This window comes from Centropristis striata, chromosome 15 (genome assembly GCF_030273125.1).
Source record: "Centropristis striata isolate RG_2023a ecotype Rhode Island chromosome 15, C.striata_1.0, whole genome shotgun sequence".
Taxonomy (NCBI): domain Eukaryota; kingdom Metazoa; phylum Chordata; class Actinopteri; order Perciformes; family Serranidae; genus Centropristis; species Centropristis striata.
This window is the reverse complement of record NC_081531.1, coordinates 30,175,640-30,195,720: the sequence shown is the minus strand read 5'-3', so window position 1 is coordinate 30,195,720 and position 20,081 is coordinate 30,175,640. Positions and strand designations below refer to the sequence as shown.

General features: G+C 39.5%; 1 protein-coding gene across 4 annotated transcripts in view; it reads right to left on the bottom strand.

The window, feature by feature from the left end:
- Window positions 1-20,081, bottom strand: part of acaca (acetyl-CoA carboxylase alpha) — a 36,957-nt gene that overhangs the window by 15,730 nt on the left and 1,146 nt on the right. Inside the window, exons 2-35 of one of the 4 annotated variants that reach the window (XM_059350915.1) lie at window positions 18,603-18,861; window positions 16,097-16,229; window positions 15,831-15,969; window positions 15,490-15,599; window positions 15,312-15,393; window positions 15,086-15,184; window positions 14,848-14,954; window positions 14,627-14,737; window positions 14,239-14,448; window positions 13,950-14,120; window positions 13,157-13,318; window positions 12,850-13,013; window positions 12,586-12,736; window positions 12,335-12,438; window positions 12,009-12,236; window positions 11,479-11,629; window positions 11,246-11,380; window positions 10,519-10,665; window positions 10,236-10,424; window positions 9,503-9,603; window positions 8,800-8,888; window positions 8,444-8,568; window positions 8,234-8,347; window positions 6,902-7,015; window positions 6,724-6,813; window positions 6,517-6,635; window positions 4,811-4,834; window positions 4,227-4,358; window positions 3,634-3,777; window positions 3,432-3,534; window positions 3,240-3,347; window positions 3,093-3,149; window positions 2,777-2,821; window positions 781-822 (exon numbers count right to left, since the gene is read on the bottom strand). In XM_059350915.1, the coding sequence (XP_059206898.1) occupies window positions 781-822; window positions 2,777-2,821; window positions 3,093-3,149; window positions 3,240-3,347; window positions 3,432-3,534; window positions 3,634-3,777; window positions 4,227-4,358; window positions 4,811-4,834; window positions 6,517-6,635; window positions 6,724-6,813; window positions 6,902-7,015; window positions 8,234-8,347; window positions 8,444-8,568; window positions 8,800-8,888; window positions 9,503-9,603; window positions 10,236-10,424; window positions 10,519-10,665; window positions 11,246-11,380; window positions 11,479-11,629; window positions 12,009-12,236; window positions 12,335-12,438; window positions 12,586-12,736; window positions 12,850-13,013; window positions 13,157-13,318; window positions 13,950-14,120; window positions 14,239-14,448; window positions 14,627-14,737; window positions 14,848-14,954; window positions 15,086-15,184; window positions 15,312-15,393; window positions 15,490-15,599; window positions 15,831-15,969; window positions 16,097-16,229; window positions 18,603-18,832 (4,230 nt within the window). In that variant the 5' untranslated portion in view covers window positions 18,833-18,861. The remainder of the gene's footprint in view (window positions 1-780; window positions 823-2,776; window positions 2,822-3,092; window positions 3,150-3,239; window positions 3,348-3,431; window positions 3,535-3,633; window positions 3,778-4,226; window positions 4,359-4,810; window positions 4,835-6,516; window positions 6,636-6,723; window positions 6,814-6,901; window positions 7,016-8,233; window positions 8,348-8,443; window positions 8,569-8,799; window positions 8,889-9,502; window positions 9,604-10,235; window positions 10,425-10,518; window positions 10,666-11,245; window positions 11,381-11,478; window positions 11,630-12,008; window positions 12,237-12,334; window positions 12,439-12,585; window positions 12,737-12,849; window positions 13,014-13,156; window positions 13,319-13,949; window positions 14,121-14,238; window positions 14,449-14,626; window positions 14,738-14,847; window positions 14,955-15,085; window positions 15,185-15,311; window positions 15,394-15,489; window positions 15,600-15,830; window positions 15,970-16,096; window positions 16,230-18,602; window positions 18,862-20,081) is intronic. The other 3 variants (XM_059350916.1, XM_059350917.1, XM_059350918.1) reach the window with 3 other exon arrangements.

Genomic DNA, 20,081 nt, shown 5'->3' with positions numbered 1-20,081 from the left:
GAAGAAGTTCAAATTGGCAATTTCAGGAGCAGCGAGTTGATGTAAGAGTAAAAAGATGCCTGTGAGCCACACACTGTATTAAGTAAATGAAATTATGGGCAATCTTAATCTCTGAAAGCTGCTAATGGGTGTCATTTCTCTTAAATGGGAGACATAATTAAAGAGTTCATTACTTTAATGAGTTTTGGTGGTGTCATTGTAGTGAAACTATCAGGGGTAACGGAGAGGAAGAGCCATCACTGATTGTGATAGAGTGAAATTCAGCACTGCCAGAGGGGTGAAAAGTTGTGTCTTATAAACACAACACGATATTGGTTTCGGAGCCAAAGGAAAAGTTTCAATCAGTTTTATTCTGAAATGCATGTGCTAATTTTAGGGCTAGGTATGATTTAAAAAAAAATCAGTAACCTGATACAAATACAATCAGATCAAACACTTAATCTGATTTAAAAAAAAATATTCTACTTTATTTTATACCCATCATGAAGCATTAAATTGCACAAAGATCCGGACCTTTATCCAAGTACAAAAAGGATCCAAGGCAGGTTTTAATGGAGAAGTTTGGACACTCCTTGGTACCGATTTATTTTGGCCAAGACCTTAAAAAGGTATGGTGTACAATACCCAGACCTATTTCATCAGCAATGTTACAATAATCTACTGAATGTTTAAAATATGAAGGGATATACATTCATCAGTCTTTTTTTAGTAATAATTTCTACATAAGTGAACACCAATTTGGCCATTCAGAAAACATTTGGAGTTAAAAGTGACACCCACCTTGTCTCTGGCACGGAATGTGAAAAATTTGGGGAATTCTCTCTGTATAGAAGATAGTGAGAAAGAGAGAGAAAAAAGAAAAAAATGAAATGTTTCTATCACAAAAACATGTTTATAAGCACTACAGCGTTTATAAATACCAGTTAAACACATGATAATTACAAATCTAATCAAAGCAACAAACCTTATCCGGACTTTGCTATAATTGTTACACTAATAGGTGCAGAGTATTATGCAGTGATAATATAACCCGTTTGTTCTACTTCCGGGATGGGCAATTATTTAATCGCTTTGTAAAATGCAGTTAATGATCTGGTTCTGAGCTGCTACTGGTAAGAATACAAGTTATGGTAAGACTATGTTAATGTGGAGTAAATAAAAAAAGCAGTAAAAGATAGCAAAAACATTCCAATCATTATCTCTCTATTCCATTTATTTTAAACACAACATACATTCAAACCACTAAAAACAATAAAGAGCATGTATGTTATGCAGTATGCCAGCATTTTACTAACTTTATGCAAAAAACAGTGTTTTTCACAAGGTAACTTGTTTTTTGTGGAATGCATTTCTGTGTAGGTGAGTATGCACGCACATATGTAAATCGCCTTCAAAATAAAAGCACTGCTGTTGCATTGATCTCCAATTTCGGGGTAACCTCACGTGGGCCAGACAGGGACAGCAAACGGGCTGCCTAATGCCTAGGTCTGTTCTACATGCATTTGTTAATTCCTTTACTACCTTTATTTACCCATCAGGGAATCACTGTGAATTCAATCTGACAGCAAGATCACATAATATATATATATATATATATATATATATATATATATATATATATATATATATATATATATATATATATATATATATATATATATATATATATATATATATATATATATATATATATATATATATACACCACCACTCACTATGCTAATGAATAAAACATTTCCTTTTTTTTCCCAGAGACATTTGGTCCTCTGAATAGAGCCCGCTAGTCTGTTTGACGTTATCAGATGAAGTGTCCCACTTGCCAAAACAATGCCAGACCGATTGGGGAGGCTCTCATCGGCTCACAGCCGACACAAAAACAAGGCCACTGCAATAGTGCGCGCACTGGTAAACCTCCACAACCATGATTTGAGACTGATTACACATCACATTCACCTTCTACGATATTGAGAACAAAAAAACATTTTAGCATGAGTATGCAGAATGCTGCAGACTACTGAGAACCCCTCATTGTAACAAGGGCCACATAATGACGGTTACACGAGTTAGCATGATTAGCTCTCATCAGAGCCTTTGCTGCCGTCAAAAGGAAAATCAAAGCCTATTGTCAAAAATGACAGCAGATGCAAAAGAACTGGGCATTTCTCAAGATATAATCCTGTTCTAAATCCCTGTCTTTATCACCTAAATGTTAGTGGGTGTTCTGTTGATGAGGGATCAAACCTGCTCAGATAAATACAGCCCCTGCATACAACAAAACTGCAGTGATTGGGGGTTCAATTCCTACTTTGCTATCCATGTACAAAATGCATGTCCACAAGGCACTTACAATTGACATGTCATAGTAACAAAATACATATACTGAATTAATTGGCCTGGGGCTTTAATGACATATTTAAACTGTAGCAATATCTATTGATTCAGCACTATGGTGGGTTAGGTTTCCTTTATTTACGTTTGTGCAACAGAGTTGAATAAGCTTCCTCTTGAAATCAGGGGGATGCAGAAGCCCACTAGATAATATCCTTGTAAAAATGATCATACACTGTCGTTCAATCAAATTAATCTGGCCTCTGTGGATCGTCTACAGCATGTAAAATCCAGACTGCAGCCAAATGAATTAAAAAGTTCTGCAAAACATATACTCTGCAACTGTCTGTATATTTAATGTGCACCTCCTTGATAAAGCATTGTTTTTGACCAAATGCATTAATACTTTTCCCATAAATCCTCATTTCCTTTGCCATCCTCTACTTACATGAAACCTCTGGTCCACCTCACAGTTGACTTGCTTCCTGAAATCCTGTCATCATAAATGCAGCAAAAGCAAGGCATGCAGAAAGAGATAGAGACAAACAGCTTAAATTTAAAATGCAAATTATTACAATTGCCACAATAACGTCATTCCATGTGAACAAAGTATTAAAGTATTAGTAATTACAAAAAAGGAAGATGCAGAACAATTGAATGGTAGAGGTTTAAGGCATGCTATTTAGAACTATTGAATTGGTGACATGCAGGGCAACTGATTGTGGAGACAGGTAGTTGACTTAGTAAATATGACGCAGACTCACCTTCTGAGCCACAAGGAAAGTCAGCCTACGGATGCCATGTTCAAACAGTAGAGATTTCTGGAATGGGGAAAAGGGGGAACATGTCAGAGAATATTTTTCAGAGCCAACAATAAAAAAAAACTCGAGAAACAACATCCTTGCTCCCACCTTTGACTGAGTAAACTCTCGGAATATGGCGGCCAGCCCTTCGTCATCAATGTCGCTGTCGGTCTTTATAGCCACATTCAGGATATGGATAGGCTCGTCCTGGACACTCTGAATGACAAAGCAATTACACGTCATTCTAACGTACAGTCACACAGGTCAATAACTGTCCTGTGACCGGTGAGTTTTTGTCACCTTGTTGTCCTCTTCACCGTACAGGACAGGGTTACCTCCCTCTGGGAAGGTTGGACTTGGCGGAGGAGAGTCAGAGAAGCAGCTTAAAACATCGTTTATGTTCCTGTGGAGGAGAAAAATCATGCATGGGATTAGTCACACTAATATTACCTTCACGACCAACGAAATACATTAAAGTTAGGAGCTATACGCAAGGATTGACCTGGTGAACTCCTGGAAGGAGCGGAAAGCGACCATGGCTCCCATGCGCTGGCAAGGAGGTGTGAAGGATGTGTCGAGCAGAACGTCACTGACACTGGCTACGTGCACCATGCCGTAGTGGTTCAGGTTGGATGAGAATGACATCCTAGGGTGTAGACAGTCAGCAATTACAATCAGAATCTGGTACACACCAAGAAAGACTCTGAAGATGTTCCCCAGCCACCTTTAAGAACCTCACGACAGTTTTTTTTGTGCTATTTGAGATGCTGATGACCATAATATGGTTGAAAACTCACATAATGATGTGTTAAATATAGGGGACTATTGAGTTTAAAAACTGTATGAGGTTCAAATTATGAAAAAGCAACACAATTACACCATTAAATGTGAACATAGTGACAGCACCTATAAAGTAGGTGAAGGATTTTTGACAGACCACATGTTAGTCAAATTAGAAAATATTCCTTTCACAGGAATAAGGAAACCACCAGAAAGATCCTTAAAATATTCGCTCCTCAGTTTGCCAGGTGTTAGTCTTTTGATTCTAAGAAGGCAGAAGTAACACCCACTGAAAGTACTCAAAGAGTGTCAAACCTGTCCACAGGTTTCTTCTCAGCATTATCATCCTCAGATTTAATATCTTGTTCTTTAAGGTCCTGCAGTTTAGTTTGCTGTAACCTAGTGTCCGCGGCTTTTACAATGTCCAGGATCGGAGCAGACAATTTCCTGGCAGGACAGTTACAGGTTTCAGTTCAGGAGATTTGCAACTTGTGTACGACATTTCCCCAAAATGTATTTTGAATGAATTATCTTACACCAGAACATCCCAAGTTAGACCAGATGTCCGCAATATTAAAGAACATTCACACAACAGTTTGATTAGAACACAAACACGGAAACACACACACACTCAAATAAATGTTTGACACAGAGGCTGAATGCCAAGGGCCATGCTCTAGTCAGTAAAATTAAGAAAAATTGTGTTTCTCAATCAAAATAAATTCCACTTGCTAAATCTGTTTCATTTTGGGACATTTTAAATCATTTTAAAGTTGCATTACCAAACAATTTGTTGACTTCATCACCAAATTAATTAATTAATTAGAACATGAATTACTTTGACCATGCAGCTAGCTAGTCACTAATAGTCTATGCAATGAAAATAATGTTTACAATACCTGTTTAGAGTGGGGATGTTCCCTCTGCAATCAAACAACATTGATTACTGACTGGTTAGTGGCAGGCATCAGGAGAGGAAGACAGTCAAGGTCTAGCAATGTGTGTGTGTGAGTGTGTGTGCGTGTGCGTGTGCGTGTGCGTGTGTGTGTGTGTGTGTGTGTGTGTGTGCGCCCTTCAATGTGATTCATTCATTTCCCACTGATCAATACCTAAATGAATGCAATTAATGTAAAAATGGAGAATAAAGTAAATTGAAAGTGTCTTTCTAGCTTTGAACACACATTTCACTTCCTTACTGCCCCCCAAACAACATGCATTTGAGATCCTTGTCCTGAGGTACAGCGAATCATGTCATGCTCATGCAGTCTTTAGTTCACAGCAACAAGCCACACGTGAAGGTTAATTCAAACACATGGAATCACAAGAAGGATACAATCAAATGTGTGAAGATGGCATTCAAAGGATTTCTACAAGCTCAATGCAACAAAGCAAAGAAAAATACAAGTGATGCAAAGCAATGACACAAATAGCAAATACACCAAAACATACACATATCCACACACAGACAAACCAAACAGTCGGATGGATGGGATGCAGAAGTGCAACGGAAATGCCACAGCACTTCGTCTGGAACAAGCTTCTCTTAAATGCCGGGCACGTACAAGGCAAATGCTACGTTTCTCTGTGCTTTCTCTGGGATTCTCAACTTTTACATGGCAGAAGAGCCCGGAGTTTTTAAAAAGGATTTACAAAGAAAGGGCAACTAACACGAGACTCTTGAAGCTGAAAGTTTTGTTGCTCATGGCATCACACTTTTACCAAACCAAGAAAAGTATTTTCAGTCTTGCAAAATACCTTCTTTTGCACAAGGAGCATTTACAACAAAAAACAATGACACACAGCTGGGACGGGGGGAAAGGGACTGCGGCACCATGGATGATTGTGAAGTGAACTCAAGCACCTCACTGTTGGAATGATTTTACAAGTGACTTTAAACTATTTATTTGATATTAATATTAATCTTAGTTAATATTAACAGTCTGGGCACTGTTTAAAAATTAACTAAATATAGAATGCATCAAATTCAAAATTTAGAGCGTGCATTTACAAAAAAAATGGACATTTTAAAATGTGACTACAATATTAATAATGATAATAATAATAATAATAACAACAATATTCTGTCTCCTTTGTGATTTACCTTTTTCTGTGATAGTCTTTTGGAGTTGTTCAATTTTTATTTTTTGTACACTATTTGTGTAAAAAGAGGTAAATTGGTTTACCATGATAATTTAGAAAAAGTGACCTTTTTTCACCTTTTTTTACCTGTTCTTAAGGCATAAAAACAGGAAAGAAAAACAATTTACATCAGACTGAAAAAATGGATAATCAGTCATAATTATTTCTCACTTCGTAGTGAGGCAAAAGAAAATACAAATATAGAGGGAGCCATCTCCTGATAATTTTGAAGGAGAAGGCAGTGAGTAGAAACAACTACAGATGCTGACACCAGGATATAAACTATATTAACATAAAGCGATGACAAAATATATGCTGGTGCTGCAGCATCACTGCCATCAATGTAGAATTAAATATCCATCCCTATAATAAATATTGATCCCTGTCCATAGTGCCGTTTAAGGGAGGGGGGACAGCAGTTGATGCACAGCATTGGAGCATTGTGGGTGTTTTATGTGCGTTATACCTGTTGGGGTGCGAGGTGGGAAGCATGAACTGGAACTCTACTATACATGTGTTGTCCCTCAGTTGTCGATGCTGAACGCTGTTGAGCTCGTAGGCAATGTATGCTCTGCGAACGTACACCTGTGGTTGTAACAGACAAAGTCACAGAAAATATTAGTTTGAATGTTAAAATGCAGGTATCAAAGTGGAAGATCATTGTTCCTCTCACCTCGAGGGCAGCCATCCTGACTACCTGATTACTGTGGTAGAAGAAGTTGGGCAGAACATCGAAGATGGAGGTTTCTGAAAGGATCAGTTTCTAGAGATACAAAAACAAAAAAAGTGGATATTTAGACATCTTGGAACACTTTTAATTAGATAAAGCAAACACCTTTTTTTTTGCCTACCTGTAGGTTCTCGATGCAAAACTGATGTCCATACATGTCAATGGCAGAGAGGAAGATGGACTCCACCTGGTTGTGTCGGAGCTCATAAGAGGGGAGGTGGGAAGCAATCAACACCTAGGTATAAAGGATGGATGAATACTGTCAACTATTTTTGTCAGCACGTCTATTTATTTACAGTAGCTCGGCTTCTTACTGGTTTTAATGGACGACATCACATCACCCCGATTTTAGCTTCTTTGCACCGGCTCCCTGTTTTCGGACTGATTTTACTGATCACTTTTTAAGCTTGTTTAAGCTCTGGCTCCTTGCTATTAATCAGAGTTATTAATTCCATATGAGCCGACCTGCGTCCTTAAATCCTCGGGTGGTTCCCTTCTGACTGTTCCAAAATCTAAACTAAAAACCAAAGGAGACCGGGCTTTCTCCACCAGAGCACCCCAAGGCACTCAGAGTCAATAACTTCTTTTTAAAATCACTTCTTAAAACCCACTTTTATAGACTTGCTTTAATGTAATGCTTTCTATCCTTCTACTCTTATTTTTTTACTCCTTTTACCTTCTTATTCTGTTCTCATTACTTAATCAGAATCCTTCTTCTCAGTATCCTCAGTTGTGATCGTTTATTCACTGTCTTTTGTTTCTTTAAATGCATTAATTGTTTTAAGCTTTATGGCATCATTCTCCCGTGATTATCTGCTCTCTGTCACATCGTAAGCGGTTGTTTTTAAAATGTTTGTAACACCGCGAATGTAATGTCCACAAATGTTAAGTAATAAAAAGTAATAAAAATCTGCAACTTTTAATGCAATAATCCCACAAACGTAATACACAAAAATGTAAAAATGTGTATGAAATAAAAAAAATTAGGTAAAGGTGTAAGATCGTTGCTGGCCAGCAGGTGGGCTTTAAGAGATTAAACACTTATGAGCATTACCAATTTTTTTTCCTAATGTATGTATTGTTTTGTTTTTACCCATTAACATTTTAAAGAGTAGACAGTGACACCTGGTGGTGAAAATCTTACTGGAGGTTGTGATAAAAACTGAAAATCTGATGATCACCAACATCGATACCTGATTCTCTGTACACTCAGGTAACACTTCAGATACGTTTAGTTTGAGCCTATCCACATTTCCTAAAGATTTGATCTCACCTGAACACATTTATACCTCTATCCCAAACGTCAATCCCAGCATTTGATGTCACATGAAGAATTCTACATAAACCAGTTAACAACTTTACAAGAATCCATATTTTTCAGGTTTTGATTTTAGCAGGCAAAGTTTCACATCAAGGTTAATTTGCCAATAAAAATTTGGAATCCATGTCTGACCTGCCGAGCCCGCAGTGCAACCTTGGCATTGGTCGTCTTGCTGAGCTGGGTGAGTTCGGTCAAGATGGCCATCAGTTCATCCGTCAGTGTGGGATCACGGCCACACAGCTGATCCTAGACACAGGAGTAGAAAGGACATTTATAGCTCAATAGCTTCAAACTTTTTAGTTGGAAAAAGCTTCAAACTGTTCTGAGTCAGCCAGGACTTACAATCAGCATAGTAACCAGCAGGTTCTTCTTTGTGACTTGAGCATGGGAGAAGATGTAGTTGAGCACATTGGCCATGTCGCCTTTGTTTTCCTCACGCAGTGCGAACACACACTTGTCGTAGTGTCCTGTTAACAAGTCAACATGTAAGAGCTCTAGTGAATGCAGCACGGGAGAGCTGCAGAGTCACACAAGCGGAAAGTTTTCTTTGTCAAAGAGCTCCACCAAGTGAATACAGTGTGTAAATGCAATTCTGAAAGGACATCCGAGTTAAAACAACATTACTCCTGCATGTGGCAACATGTCACGGCAATGAACCCTTGAAACCAGTTATTAAGTGTGTTGCTGCGATCCCTCACCATTCTGAAACTGGATCTCTACTTTCAGGTACTGTCTGAGCAAGTCCATCACCACTGCCTTCATGTGACCTCTGATGCCACTACGATACCTGTTGGAACCAAACGCAAAGACAAATGCAACGTTAAACTATGTGAGAACAAGAGATCTAGAGACTATGAAAACAACTAATAAGCAAAAATCATGTCTTGCAGCAAACTATGGCATGATCCTTCTAAAACGTACAGTACAGGCCAAAAGTTTGGACACGCCTTCTCATTCAATGTGTTTCCTTTATTTTCATGACTATTGACATTGAGATTCATCAAAACTATTAATGAACACATGTGGAATTATGTACTTAACAAAAAAGTGTGAAATCACTGAAAACATGTCTTATATTCTAGTAAGCAAAGGGTGGTTACTTTGAGGAATCTAAACTACAAGACATGTTTTCAGTTATTTCACACTTTTTTTGTTAAGTACATAATTCCATATGTGTTCATTCATAGTTTTGATGCATTCAGTGAGAATCTACAATGTAAATAGTCATGAAAATAAAGAAAAATGCATTGAATGAGTAGGTGTGTGTCCAAACTTTTGGCCTGTACTGTACATCTGCCATGGAGGTTGTTGTAGATCTATTGTGTTCAAGAGGCTGCTCTGTGCAATCGACCCCTTCAGGACATAAGCTGCACTCTAAATCTAAGAGAGAGTCATACTCACTTCTGCACCAGCTGAACGATGCTTTGTGTGTTCATGAAGAAGACCTCTCTCTCTGACTTCTTGTTAAGAGTAGCAGCATGACTGTCAAGGATGTTTGCAATCTGGAGAGATAAACAATACGAACACTTAGTCCAAACAGCAGTGGAGACTCGTTTAATCTCAGTGGCATTGACGGCCCCTCAGTTATCTTTGTTCCCTTTTATCCAAAGTGAAGTCAACAGTGTGAAAACACTCTTTCACTAATATTCACATTGGTATTCTGTCCTTTCTTTGGCCTTCAAAGACTGCTGCTGTATATGTGTAAACTGAGACAGACACAACTTGCATTTTGCTCACCCTTTGACTCAGACAGATAGAGATTTTGAAATAATTTATTTGTACAAGAAACTGTTTAAAAAGTCAAAAGAAGGCAGACACAGTATTTTTTTAGCCAACTGGAAAATTGTCTAATTTATCACTACAGTTGAGAAATCTCACTGCCAAACTAACACAACTTTTAGAAGCCAATAATCTCTGGACACCAATACCATCTATGTATTGTAACATTTACTGCCATTTCTACATAATCTAATGTGGCGGCATTAAAAATGTGTGCTACATAATGAAACATAACTAATTACTCCGTTTTCCGTGAGGGTTACTGTCGACACCAAATGGCTTATTAAATGAAAAATAAAAAAAGAACTTTGAGGTGCTCCACAGGAGTTTCACTGTCCATGTGTTGCTGTCTCACCTGCTGGCTGGGAAACTGGCAGAGCACAGATGTGATGTTGCTCGCATACTGAGCCATCTCCTTTTTGATACACTTCTCCACAGCGGGGGGAATGCGGCCTGACACACTGGTCATGATGTCTTGAAGCTCCAACAGCGGCAAAGAGGGATCCCGCATGTTTTTCATCAACCTTTCCACCCACTCTTTCAACTAGGACGGACACAAGAGGCATATATTTAACCAACTACTCACAGGTGGAAGCGCTCATGTTTGCATGTACACAGGTATGTCTTTGAATTCTTACTTTAACACTGAAGAAAGGCTCAGGAAGACAGAAGCCATTCATTATGTGAACAAGATGATCCAGTGTGTTGTGGAAGACTCTGTGTAGCTTCTCCCCTCTCAGAGCTACTGCCTGGATAGTAGGGAGAGGCCCTGTGTGAAGCTCTGCCTGCAAGACAAACAGAAATACATTTTAAATATTATGCATGTTTTAACAACACTGCTGTACATATGTGGTTTCATACACAAGCACTGTCAATAGTGTACTCTAGTACGAATAACGGGCATAATCAGAAATAGACAAGCTACCCTGTCTAATGTTTATTAAAGAAAGTAGTCCAAAAATATAGCATTGTTACCTAACCAGTAGTGACATATTTACCCTTCTCCACCACTAAGTTTGTCTCCTGACTTTGTGGCATTCACTTGGTCCAGATGTTCATACTGACACCTGTTCCCTTTAGAGAATTGAGCCTTCATCTTCTTTGACAGCTCCAATGTCCTGCCTTATTATTGTTCTGACTTCTTGTGTATGAATATTTATGTAGACTTCTGTCATTCTGACTGCCTGTTACTATTCATAACATAAGCAGCTGATAGCTAAAATGTACGGCCCAACTTCAAATGCAAACTTGAACTAAACAAAGAGATTTATTACATTTTATTTTGTACCAGCCATATGGGACATCCTACATGGCGTACAGTGTATATCTGTGCAGATTGCATTAGTCAGATATACATTACTTTACCTGTTGCACTCTGCTTGGATCATCCAGTTGCAGTTTGGCAATGACACAGCCAGGCTCCAGTGCTGCTCCAGCCCTCTTCACATAGTGAATACAACCAGACTCTGCAGCTGTAAGGGTCATTACCATCTTCATCACCTGGAATTAACAAGTTCAAATTTTATATTTATACAACTCAAGCCAAACTTTTGGATTTTCAACAGATTTACATACACAAAAGTGTGAACATACTGTACCTCAATTTCAGCATAGCACTGGCCAGAAAACACATGCCCGCCATCCTCAACTGTGAACTGGATAAGTTTTCCTGCTGAAGGAGATCGCAGCAGCGAAGGATCATTCTCCCTTTCAAAAACGCAAGTCTTGTTCCCAATCGTGATGCGATACCTGTAGGGGAAAAACAAAACCAGAAATCAGAGGTCTAAAGGCTAATACATGCTCTGGGCAGAACTTTTTGACACGTCATCTAGGCAGAACTTTTTTTCTTGTGTTGTGTCCGAGAACTATTGTGTGATTGGTCAAAAATTTGAATTTGATTTGTGCTGCAGTGGGAGGGCCCTATGACGACTTCTGCACCCGAGTTTCTTGTGAAGAATGATATCTGGCAAGAACTAACTTTCTTCTTTTTCTTGCCTCTTCAAGTGGCAAGAACAAATTTCTCTGTTCTTGCGGAGTATGTATTAGCCTTTACCTACGTTAAGTAAATAAGACATTTCCAGCTTATTTTCAAATGATAATTTTATTCTAAAGCTTTGTTTCCTCTTACCTGTCCACCTCTTCCTTCATGTAGGTAGTGTAGCTGCTTCCATCATAAGACAGCAGAAGACCTCCATCACTGAGCCGATGGACATCCACTTCAGCAGAGGACTGGTTCATGATGACCACATAGGAGTTGGGAGACTGGCGTGTCACAGTTAGGACGTACTTAGTACCTTCGTAGATCAGCTCCACATCCACAGTGTTGAGTAGTGTGTGTGCTGGCAGCACCTGACCCCTAGTCAGAGAGTACAGAGTGTTTCATATCTTATGCTTTGTCTAATTGGTAGTATCTACAGTTTGAAATTAATTAATGTAACATGTGATATTTTATACCTTTCCAGAGAATGTAGAAAGTTGGACACACTGTTCCTTAGATTGACATCTGCCACATGAAGAGCTCCACTCACAATTCCCAGCATGGTATCTGGACGCTCCGCCTGCACACACACACAACATACACTTTATTTGTTAGTGAGGAAAAGCTTAAAATTGAAATTAAAATTTTATATAGTTTTCTTGAAGTGTAGTGTAGTTTTCTTCTAATACAAGTTTTTCGTGGTCACAGCTGCAACATCCCTGCGTACCTGCATCTTCTCTGAGATCAGCCTGTCCAGCCAGCCTGTGTCAATGGTGTTGTGCTGAAAGCTTTCAGTCTCCAGCAGCTTAATGAGGTATTCTACTGTGGTCCTGAAGTCTCCTCTGATAGACAACTCCTTCAGAGCCACTACCATGTTGCTAAAAAAAAAAAGATTAAGACATAACCACATATGTAGATGATTAAAAGAAAACTCAACAGACTTCATGTGAACTCAGTGATCTTTCTGAATGAAAACTCTGTGTGAACTCACGAGATGGCTTCTTCCCGATTCTCTCCCCAAGAGAAACAGTGTCCAAACTGGGAGTCAGCGAATTCATGCAGCCCTCCAGCCGCTGCAACACTGAAGTAGCCCCACACGTTCTTATTGCTGCGGAAATTCAGCTCTTGCACTGTTCCGGAGCTTGGCTTAAAACCCTGCAATCACACGGCACATCACATTTCATCATCACATAAACTGAATTCTAAAAGAACACTAAGGGAAGGCTCGCATTTCCAGGTAATAACAATGGCCTTTATTTATGGTACAACAGAACTACTTTGGAGATAGTGAGGCTTACCTCATCAGGATTTTCACTGGTGATTCGTGCTGCAATGACATGACCCCGTGGGGAGGGGGCTGTTGACAGACCCTCAAAGTCAATGGGAGAGTCTCCCCAGGGCTGGACGCCATAAAGCATCCTGATGTCTTTGATCCTTTGAAGAGGAATACCCATAGCAATCTGACAGAAGACAGGGAAATTAGTACAACACATTTATGCGCTAGAACGGACATAATAATATTACAGAACAAACAAGGTAAACAACACATTATAGGACAAATCTGGATCATGATTGTATTTGCTTTAAATGAACCACATACAGGTTCCCCTGCATACTTTCTGATGGCTGCCAAAATAATTTTTCAGTTTTTATATAGATAACAGACAAATCAATCCCTCTGACAAATAGTGACCCCTGTTGTTGCATGGACAAAGACCCTCATCCTTTGTACCAGAGAGTGATACTCCCACTGTACCATCCAATCAGCTTGGCTGCAAAGCTTTCCCAGCAACGCTGCCCTTCAGCTCGGCTGCCACTGACCTATTTACACACAATCCTAAACACTGCAGAAGAGACCACGTGACCGAGTGCTGCTACAACCACTGGATCTACTACACCGCTTCTGTGTATTGCCTCAATCTTTTGTAGCCCGTTGCCATGGAGACAGGGGGCCCGTCTAGTGCAAAAGCGATGAAGCGTGCTAACTTTGTCTGCTATAGGACAGTCCCGGACTGCAATGTACTGCATGTGATGTAACGCTGAGCGAGTGTTCTCTTAGGAAAACTGCAGGCGTGTCTTGGTGGGACTGACCTGCAGCTGGGCAGCAGGCAAGTTGACATCAGCCACCATCTCGGTACAAGGGTGTTCCACCTGCAGGCGAGGGTTAAGCTCCAGGAAGTAGAAGCTGCCATCCTGGCTGTAGAGGTACTCCACTGTTCCTGCACTGACGTACCCCACCATCTTAGCCAGCTTCACAGCACACTGAGGAGAGAAAACAACTTAATGCAACTTAATTTAAATAATCAGAATTTACTTAGCTGGTCATACATCTCCATGTATAAGCTATATATAAGTACAAAAAATGCTAAGAGGGTTGTACCCTTTCCATGTCCTCAAACACATCAGAAGTAGCGATGGTAGCCGGAGCCTCCTCGATGATCTTCTGGTGCCGTCGCTGCACAGAACAGTCTCTACCAAACAGGGAAATGGCATTGCCATATTGATCAGCCAAGATCTGGACCTCTAGGTGGCGAGCGTGCTTGGCTAGCTGCATGACGAAAATAGGTGATCCTGGAACTTCTGCCTGGACCTGGAGAAGAAGCGAAGAAAAAACAAATCCTTGAAGCCAACAAATGCACAAAAGCTGTATTCGAAAAATTTTCTACCTTTTTCTCCCCCAATTAATTTATTTTGGGGCAGTCAAATGATCCATTCGGGTCTTTATTGATGCATTCAACTCCTGATGCAAGATGACTTTTCACAAGTACCTGTCTGAAGAGGTTAGGGAAATCATCAGCACAGTTGACTTTACGAATGCCTTTTCCTCCACCTCCCTCTGAAGCCTTCACCATGACGGGGTAGCCAACTTTCTCTGCAGCCTGGCAATGGAAAAAAAAAACAAGTTTCCAGCATGCATGTAAGTATGCATTGTGTACTTCTGCAAAATTCACTGGGAGTAATGAATTGTCTGTTAAAACGACATGCTCACCTTCAGGCCGTCCTCCACATCCTGGATGCAGCCAAGCTCATACACATCAGAGGGAACGTTGATAATTTTCTTCCTTTGGTTGCTCTCCGTCCATTCTACTGTCAGGCCTGAGAAAGACGGAGAACATATTCAATTAACAAGGAAAAAAGACCTACTACATGAAGTTGACAAGAATCCATTTTTAATTAACAGCCTTTACATAAGACCAAATTTGGACCCAACATAAAGTGTGACCTACCTACGCCGCTCCAGGGCAGGGTGGGAATGCCAGCTGTCTGAGCCACGATAGATGAAGCAATCTTGTCTCCGAGAGCCCACATAGCCTGACTTGGGGGACCTGAGGAAAGAGTGAAAAAAAAAAAAAAAAAAAAAAAAAAAAAAAGAGTATTTCAGATGTGTAAACCGATAAAGTGAGGGCAAGTCAAAGGGTCAAAGTAATAGAAAAAGTAAGAAGGTTCTCTTACCCATGAAAGCAATGCCATTCTTGTGAAGCAGCTCTGGGAGTTTGGGGTTCTCCGAGGCATGACCCCATCCAGCCCACACTGCCTGTAGGAGAACGACAACAGAAAAGTGTTCAATCAATTCAATACAGTTAGTAATTAATGTAAGAAAACCATAGCTATATAAAGTGTATTGTCATACTTGAACAGGTATGCGTTTTGCAATGTCCAGAATGAGCTCGACATTGGCATAGTTGTTGTTATTAGTACCTCCTGGCACAGGCACATAATGATCTGCCATTTTGATGTACTCTGTAAAAAGACAAAAAAACAGAAAATCTATTTCTGCACAAATAGTCTTGCTGCAGTCACATCTACAGTATCCCTCGCTCAGTAACCAGCGTACACTCGTCTTATTAGCTAAAGTGTTTGGATGAACTTCAAAAAAAAAGCAGAGTCTGGTGTTCTGCCATGTAACTGGCACCCCAGTTGGCCATATACTCAGATGGTTTACGTGTTCAGAGATATCATGCTTAGGCTCACCTGCATTGGCCTTCAGGTCCTCTGGGGTAACCATTACAACAAAGCGGATTGCCCTTTCATTGCGGAACATCTCATAGGCCCAGCGGCGGATGGAGCGCATGCATTTGACTGCTGCGATGCCATTGTTAGCGATAAGCACCTGGAAAAGCAAAAAAATTACTAATGTTGATCTATCTGATATTGTCACAAATACTGCTGTGCGGAGTTTATATTGTTTCTTTGATGGTTTGTTTTCACAATTAAAGAAGCAATACAAAAATCATCACCTTCTCGATAACCTTGTTGCCACCAAATCGGGTGACGAATTCAGCAGGAGAAGCAACAGTGAAGTCCCTCTGGAGATCAATACGCCGGCGGTCTCTGCCTTGCTTCACCAGGTGCAGCCCTGACATGCTTGGCCTGTTTTAGGAAATACACAAAACGCATGTAAGGGCCCTAAATTGCACCTTTAAATGTAGAAAGAACAGGGTAGTAGATAAGCTATATATTCACACAAGTAAATATCTCAAAAGTTCTGTGTGGAAAACATTAGAAAATAATTTTCAAATTAAACTGCAAGAAGTTACTATTGCAGGAGTCTTTCAACAGCAGTTGTGCTTAAAAACGGTTTACAGCCCAGAAGATAAAGACACTGATAATCGCCTGACATTGATAAAGAGACCAACTGGCGTAATGAGAGGATGATTTGCCAACTGTCTCTTATCTTGAACTTTATAGCTTGTGGCTGAGTTCCAGCTCATCTATCAGTAAATGTTAACGAAAACCATGAATACTTATTATAGGATAGAAATTATGGCAATCATTTAATGAAGTGTTAAAAAGGCAAAGGTGAAGAGTCAATAGTTATATCTTTAAGAGTAAAGGGAAGTGAATACTACTTGTTGTATTACTGTATTTGACTTGTTTCATGCCCTTCTCTTTTGAAAATAAAAAGAAATTGATCGCAAAAAAAAGTTATATCTTTAAGAAGCTTACAGTATAACCACTGACTGAGAAGAACACATCATACGCTGTGGCACCGAGCCTTATGAATCAAGCTCCACCCTAAGGGGAGTCATAGGGAGGAGTGGGTGGTACTAGAGGTGGGATATGATCATCAGATGGAGGGTGTGGCAGAGCCTGGGCTCATTCAGCTGGCTGCACTCTGTGGTGTGATACTGCATTATTGCATAACTCTAAGGGTTACTGACAAGAGGCAAATATCCCCATCTATATTCCCCACGATAGAGAACCAACTGTAGGCTGATGAAACTGTAATACATGTACGCAGCAGATACAAAAAGCCAAATTGTCTACAACTAAATGTGTCAAAAACTACTAGCATGAATTTCACAAAAAAAAGCTAGCAGAGCTGTTGAGCTACATGTTCTCGGACAAAGATTACACATTTTCAAATAATTAAAATATCTTGGAATTGTGATCAATTTAGTCAAATCTCTCTTTTAAAACTCAGGCTAAAAAGGTTGACGTGTCTGTCTTCGCTTTTGTGCGTCTTCGCTATTGTCCGTCTCTGCTTATTTGTCTTTTGCTTATGTATATATTTGTTGTGCTTCAGCCTGGCAACGGAAAAGTTTCCAGCACACATTCTAAGTATGCATAGTGTAACGTCCTGCTTATTTGTGTTTTGCATATGTATATATTTATTGTACTATGTTTGCTTATTTGTCTTTTGCCTATGTATATATGTATTTTACTGTCTTTGCTTATATCTGTTTACAATGCTGTACTGTAATTTCTGGTGTTCTGCAACAGTAGTTTCTGCATTGTTGTGCTGTGTCTGTCTGTGTTCTGCTTTTACTGGAATCTAAATGTTTAACCCATGATTATTATTTTAACTCATGTCTTGAGGTGGTCAACTTACACCTGGCAAGGGACTACAGTAACGTTTATTAAAATGCACTGTAAGTAAACTGAATATGAATAAGCAATATTAATGTCAATCCAGCTGTGGAGTTGGCAGAGTTTGTTCTGTCCTATGAGATATACAGTTAGGGGAGGCTGACGCCCCCCATCAAGTATTTACAGTTTTAAAAATTGCCATCCCAGTTACTTCCATGTAATTGCAGGAATAATTTTCTGCATGTCAGCAAGAATATCTCATATGAATCTCAAACCCAAATCTTCTGTGAGGCTTTAGAGAAAAATGTAAATTTGCAAGGCAAGTCTGTGAAAGTGACAGTGTAATGTGAGGTCTGGGCAGCTCAGTGAAAGACTGAAGGGAGGCTGGCAGAGAGACTAAAGACTGCTGCAAGCTTAAAACAAAGTTTTATCACTGCTGAAAAGCTCCTTTCGACTGACGGATTCAGAATTTCTGTGTGAACATTTTGAAGTCGATGCCTACTTTTCAGGCCTACCACACGGACTTGGGACACAAAGAAACCCTTTAGCAGTGGGTGGCTAGTTAAACCACATTTTTTCACATATGCTGTAGAAGGGGCTACCCAGCGAAGGGGGAGTACATAGTCTGAACAGAGTGTCATTTTGGTCTACAGGACTGGTCTCATGGGGCAACATATTAAATTGCAGATTCCCTATTTTCAGCTCTATCGTCATTAAGGAATATTGTAACTCTCAGCTGCTTAATTAATGTATGCATAATATGTATTTTAAAGGATAACTATGGGTACAGTTTACAAACGAATGAAAAAAGTACATAGTCCAAATATGCTTTAATTGCTTCAAAACACTATACATCTTAAACCATAAAGAACCAATAATATTATCCAAGTAAAGAATGCATTTCAAGTAGACAAACCAGGTTTGCATTCTAACCTTAGATTGTGGCTGGGGCCATCAATGTGGTCGAATCCCATTTCGTAGGTGCTGCTTGAGCTATCGGAGGATGGGGACAAGGAGCGAGTCTCCTTTTCCTCCAGCTGCAGGTCAGGCTTCCCTGGGATTTCATCCTCCGAGTTCTCCTCCGACACTGATCCCACAATAAAGTGAGAGTGCAACGCCGCAACAGCTGGATTCTTGTTGGCAGCACCGTCCTGCTGTTCCATGGCTGGACGACACGGACAGGCTGCAAATACTGACAAGAAACAAGAGTGAGAGCTACAGTTATAAAGGAAACCCAGAGTCCAAATATCAGGAGACAGTATGTCGCAAAATATCCTTTGCTGGCATGTAATGATGTTTGTCTTGTTGCAAAAGTTGATTACATAAACTTAAGTATCTTGATAATGCAACTGATGTTGTAACCCTCGGACTCAGCCTGGGAGCATCAGTACACTGTGTGCAGGCTCTGGTAAAAAAAAGTGCCATGATTGAACATGCCAAAACAGCGGTATATTAAGAATGCAAGAATCATAAAATCCACATGTAATGCTGTTCATTCTGTTATGAGCAGTGGTGGAATGTAACTAAGTACATTCACTCAAGTACTGTACAATTTTGAGGTATTTTACTTGAGTATTTCCATTTTATGTATGTGTCAAGATTCAACTTGAAAAACATTGTCAATTTAAAGTGAAGGCATTTTATTTTTACTTAAACCTCATAATTGTATATAAAGTAATTAAAATGAGCTCTACCTCTACAAAAAATGTAAACGCTACATAAATGCATCAATACAAATAATCTATTAATATATTTAGAATATATATAACAATCTCAGTGGGTCCATTCAGCATAACAAGTACTTTTACTTTCGATACTTTAAGTACATTTTGATGCTGATACTTTTGTTCTTTTACTTCAGTAAGTTTTGAATGCAGGACTTCATTTCCCAGTGTGGCATTAGTACTTTTACTTAAGTAAGTGATGTGAATACTTTTTCCACCACTGGTTATCAGTAACCATATGTTATGTCTGAAGCTTTGTTTCAGGGCTAAATAACTGTGACACACATAAAACAACACTGGCTGCATAAAGAGCATACCTCTAGATTTACACAGCCTGTAAAAGCCAGTGAAAACCAATGCAAACTGGGTAATGATCCAGACAATTGCATGATTACAACTGTATGTTGCATACAGTCATTTCAGGGCACATTGTACCGAAAATATTAACAGTACCTACCTACTCTAATATTGGACTTCTGCTTCACGTCCAAAAGTAATCATGGAAGTCCTCATAACCTTACCCCTATTGATGTCAATAAGATGTCATCTAAATTGCACGGCACCGTCAAGCCCGCCTTTGTTCCTTTAAACCTCTGAAGTCCAGGAGATTTTAGTTCAAATTTGTCAACTTCCTATGCATCCATTTCTGTCTCTGTTTAGCATCTTTCAGTCTGTCCTTACATCACAT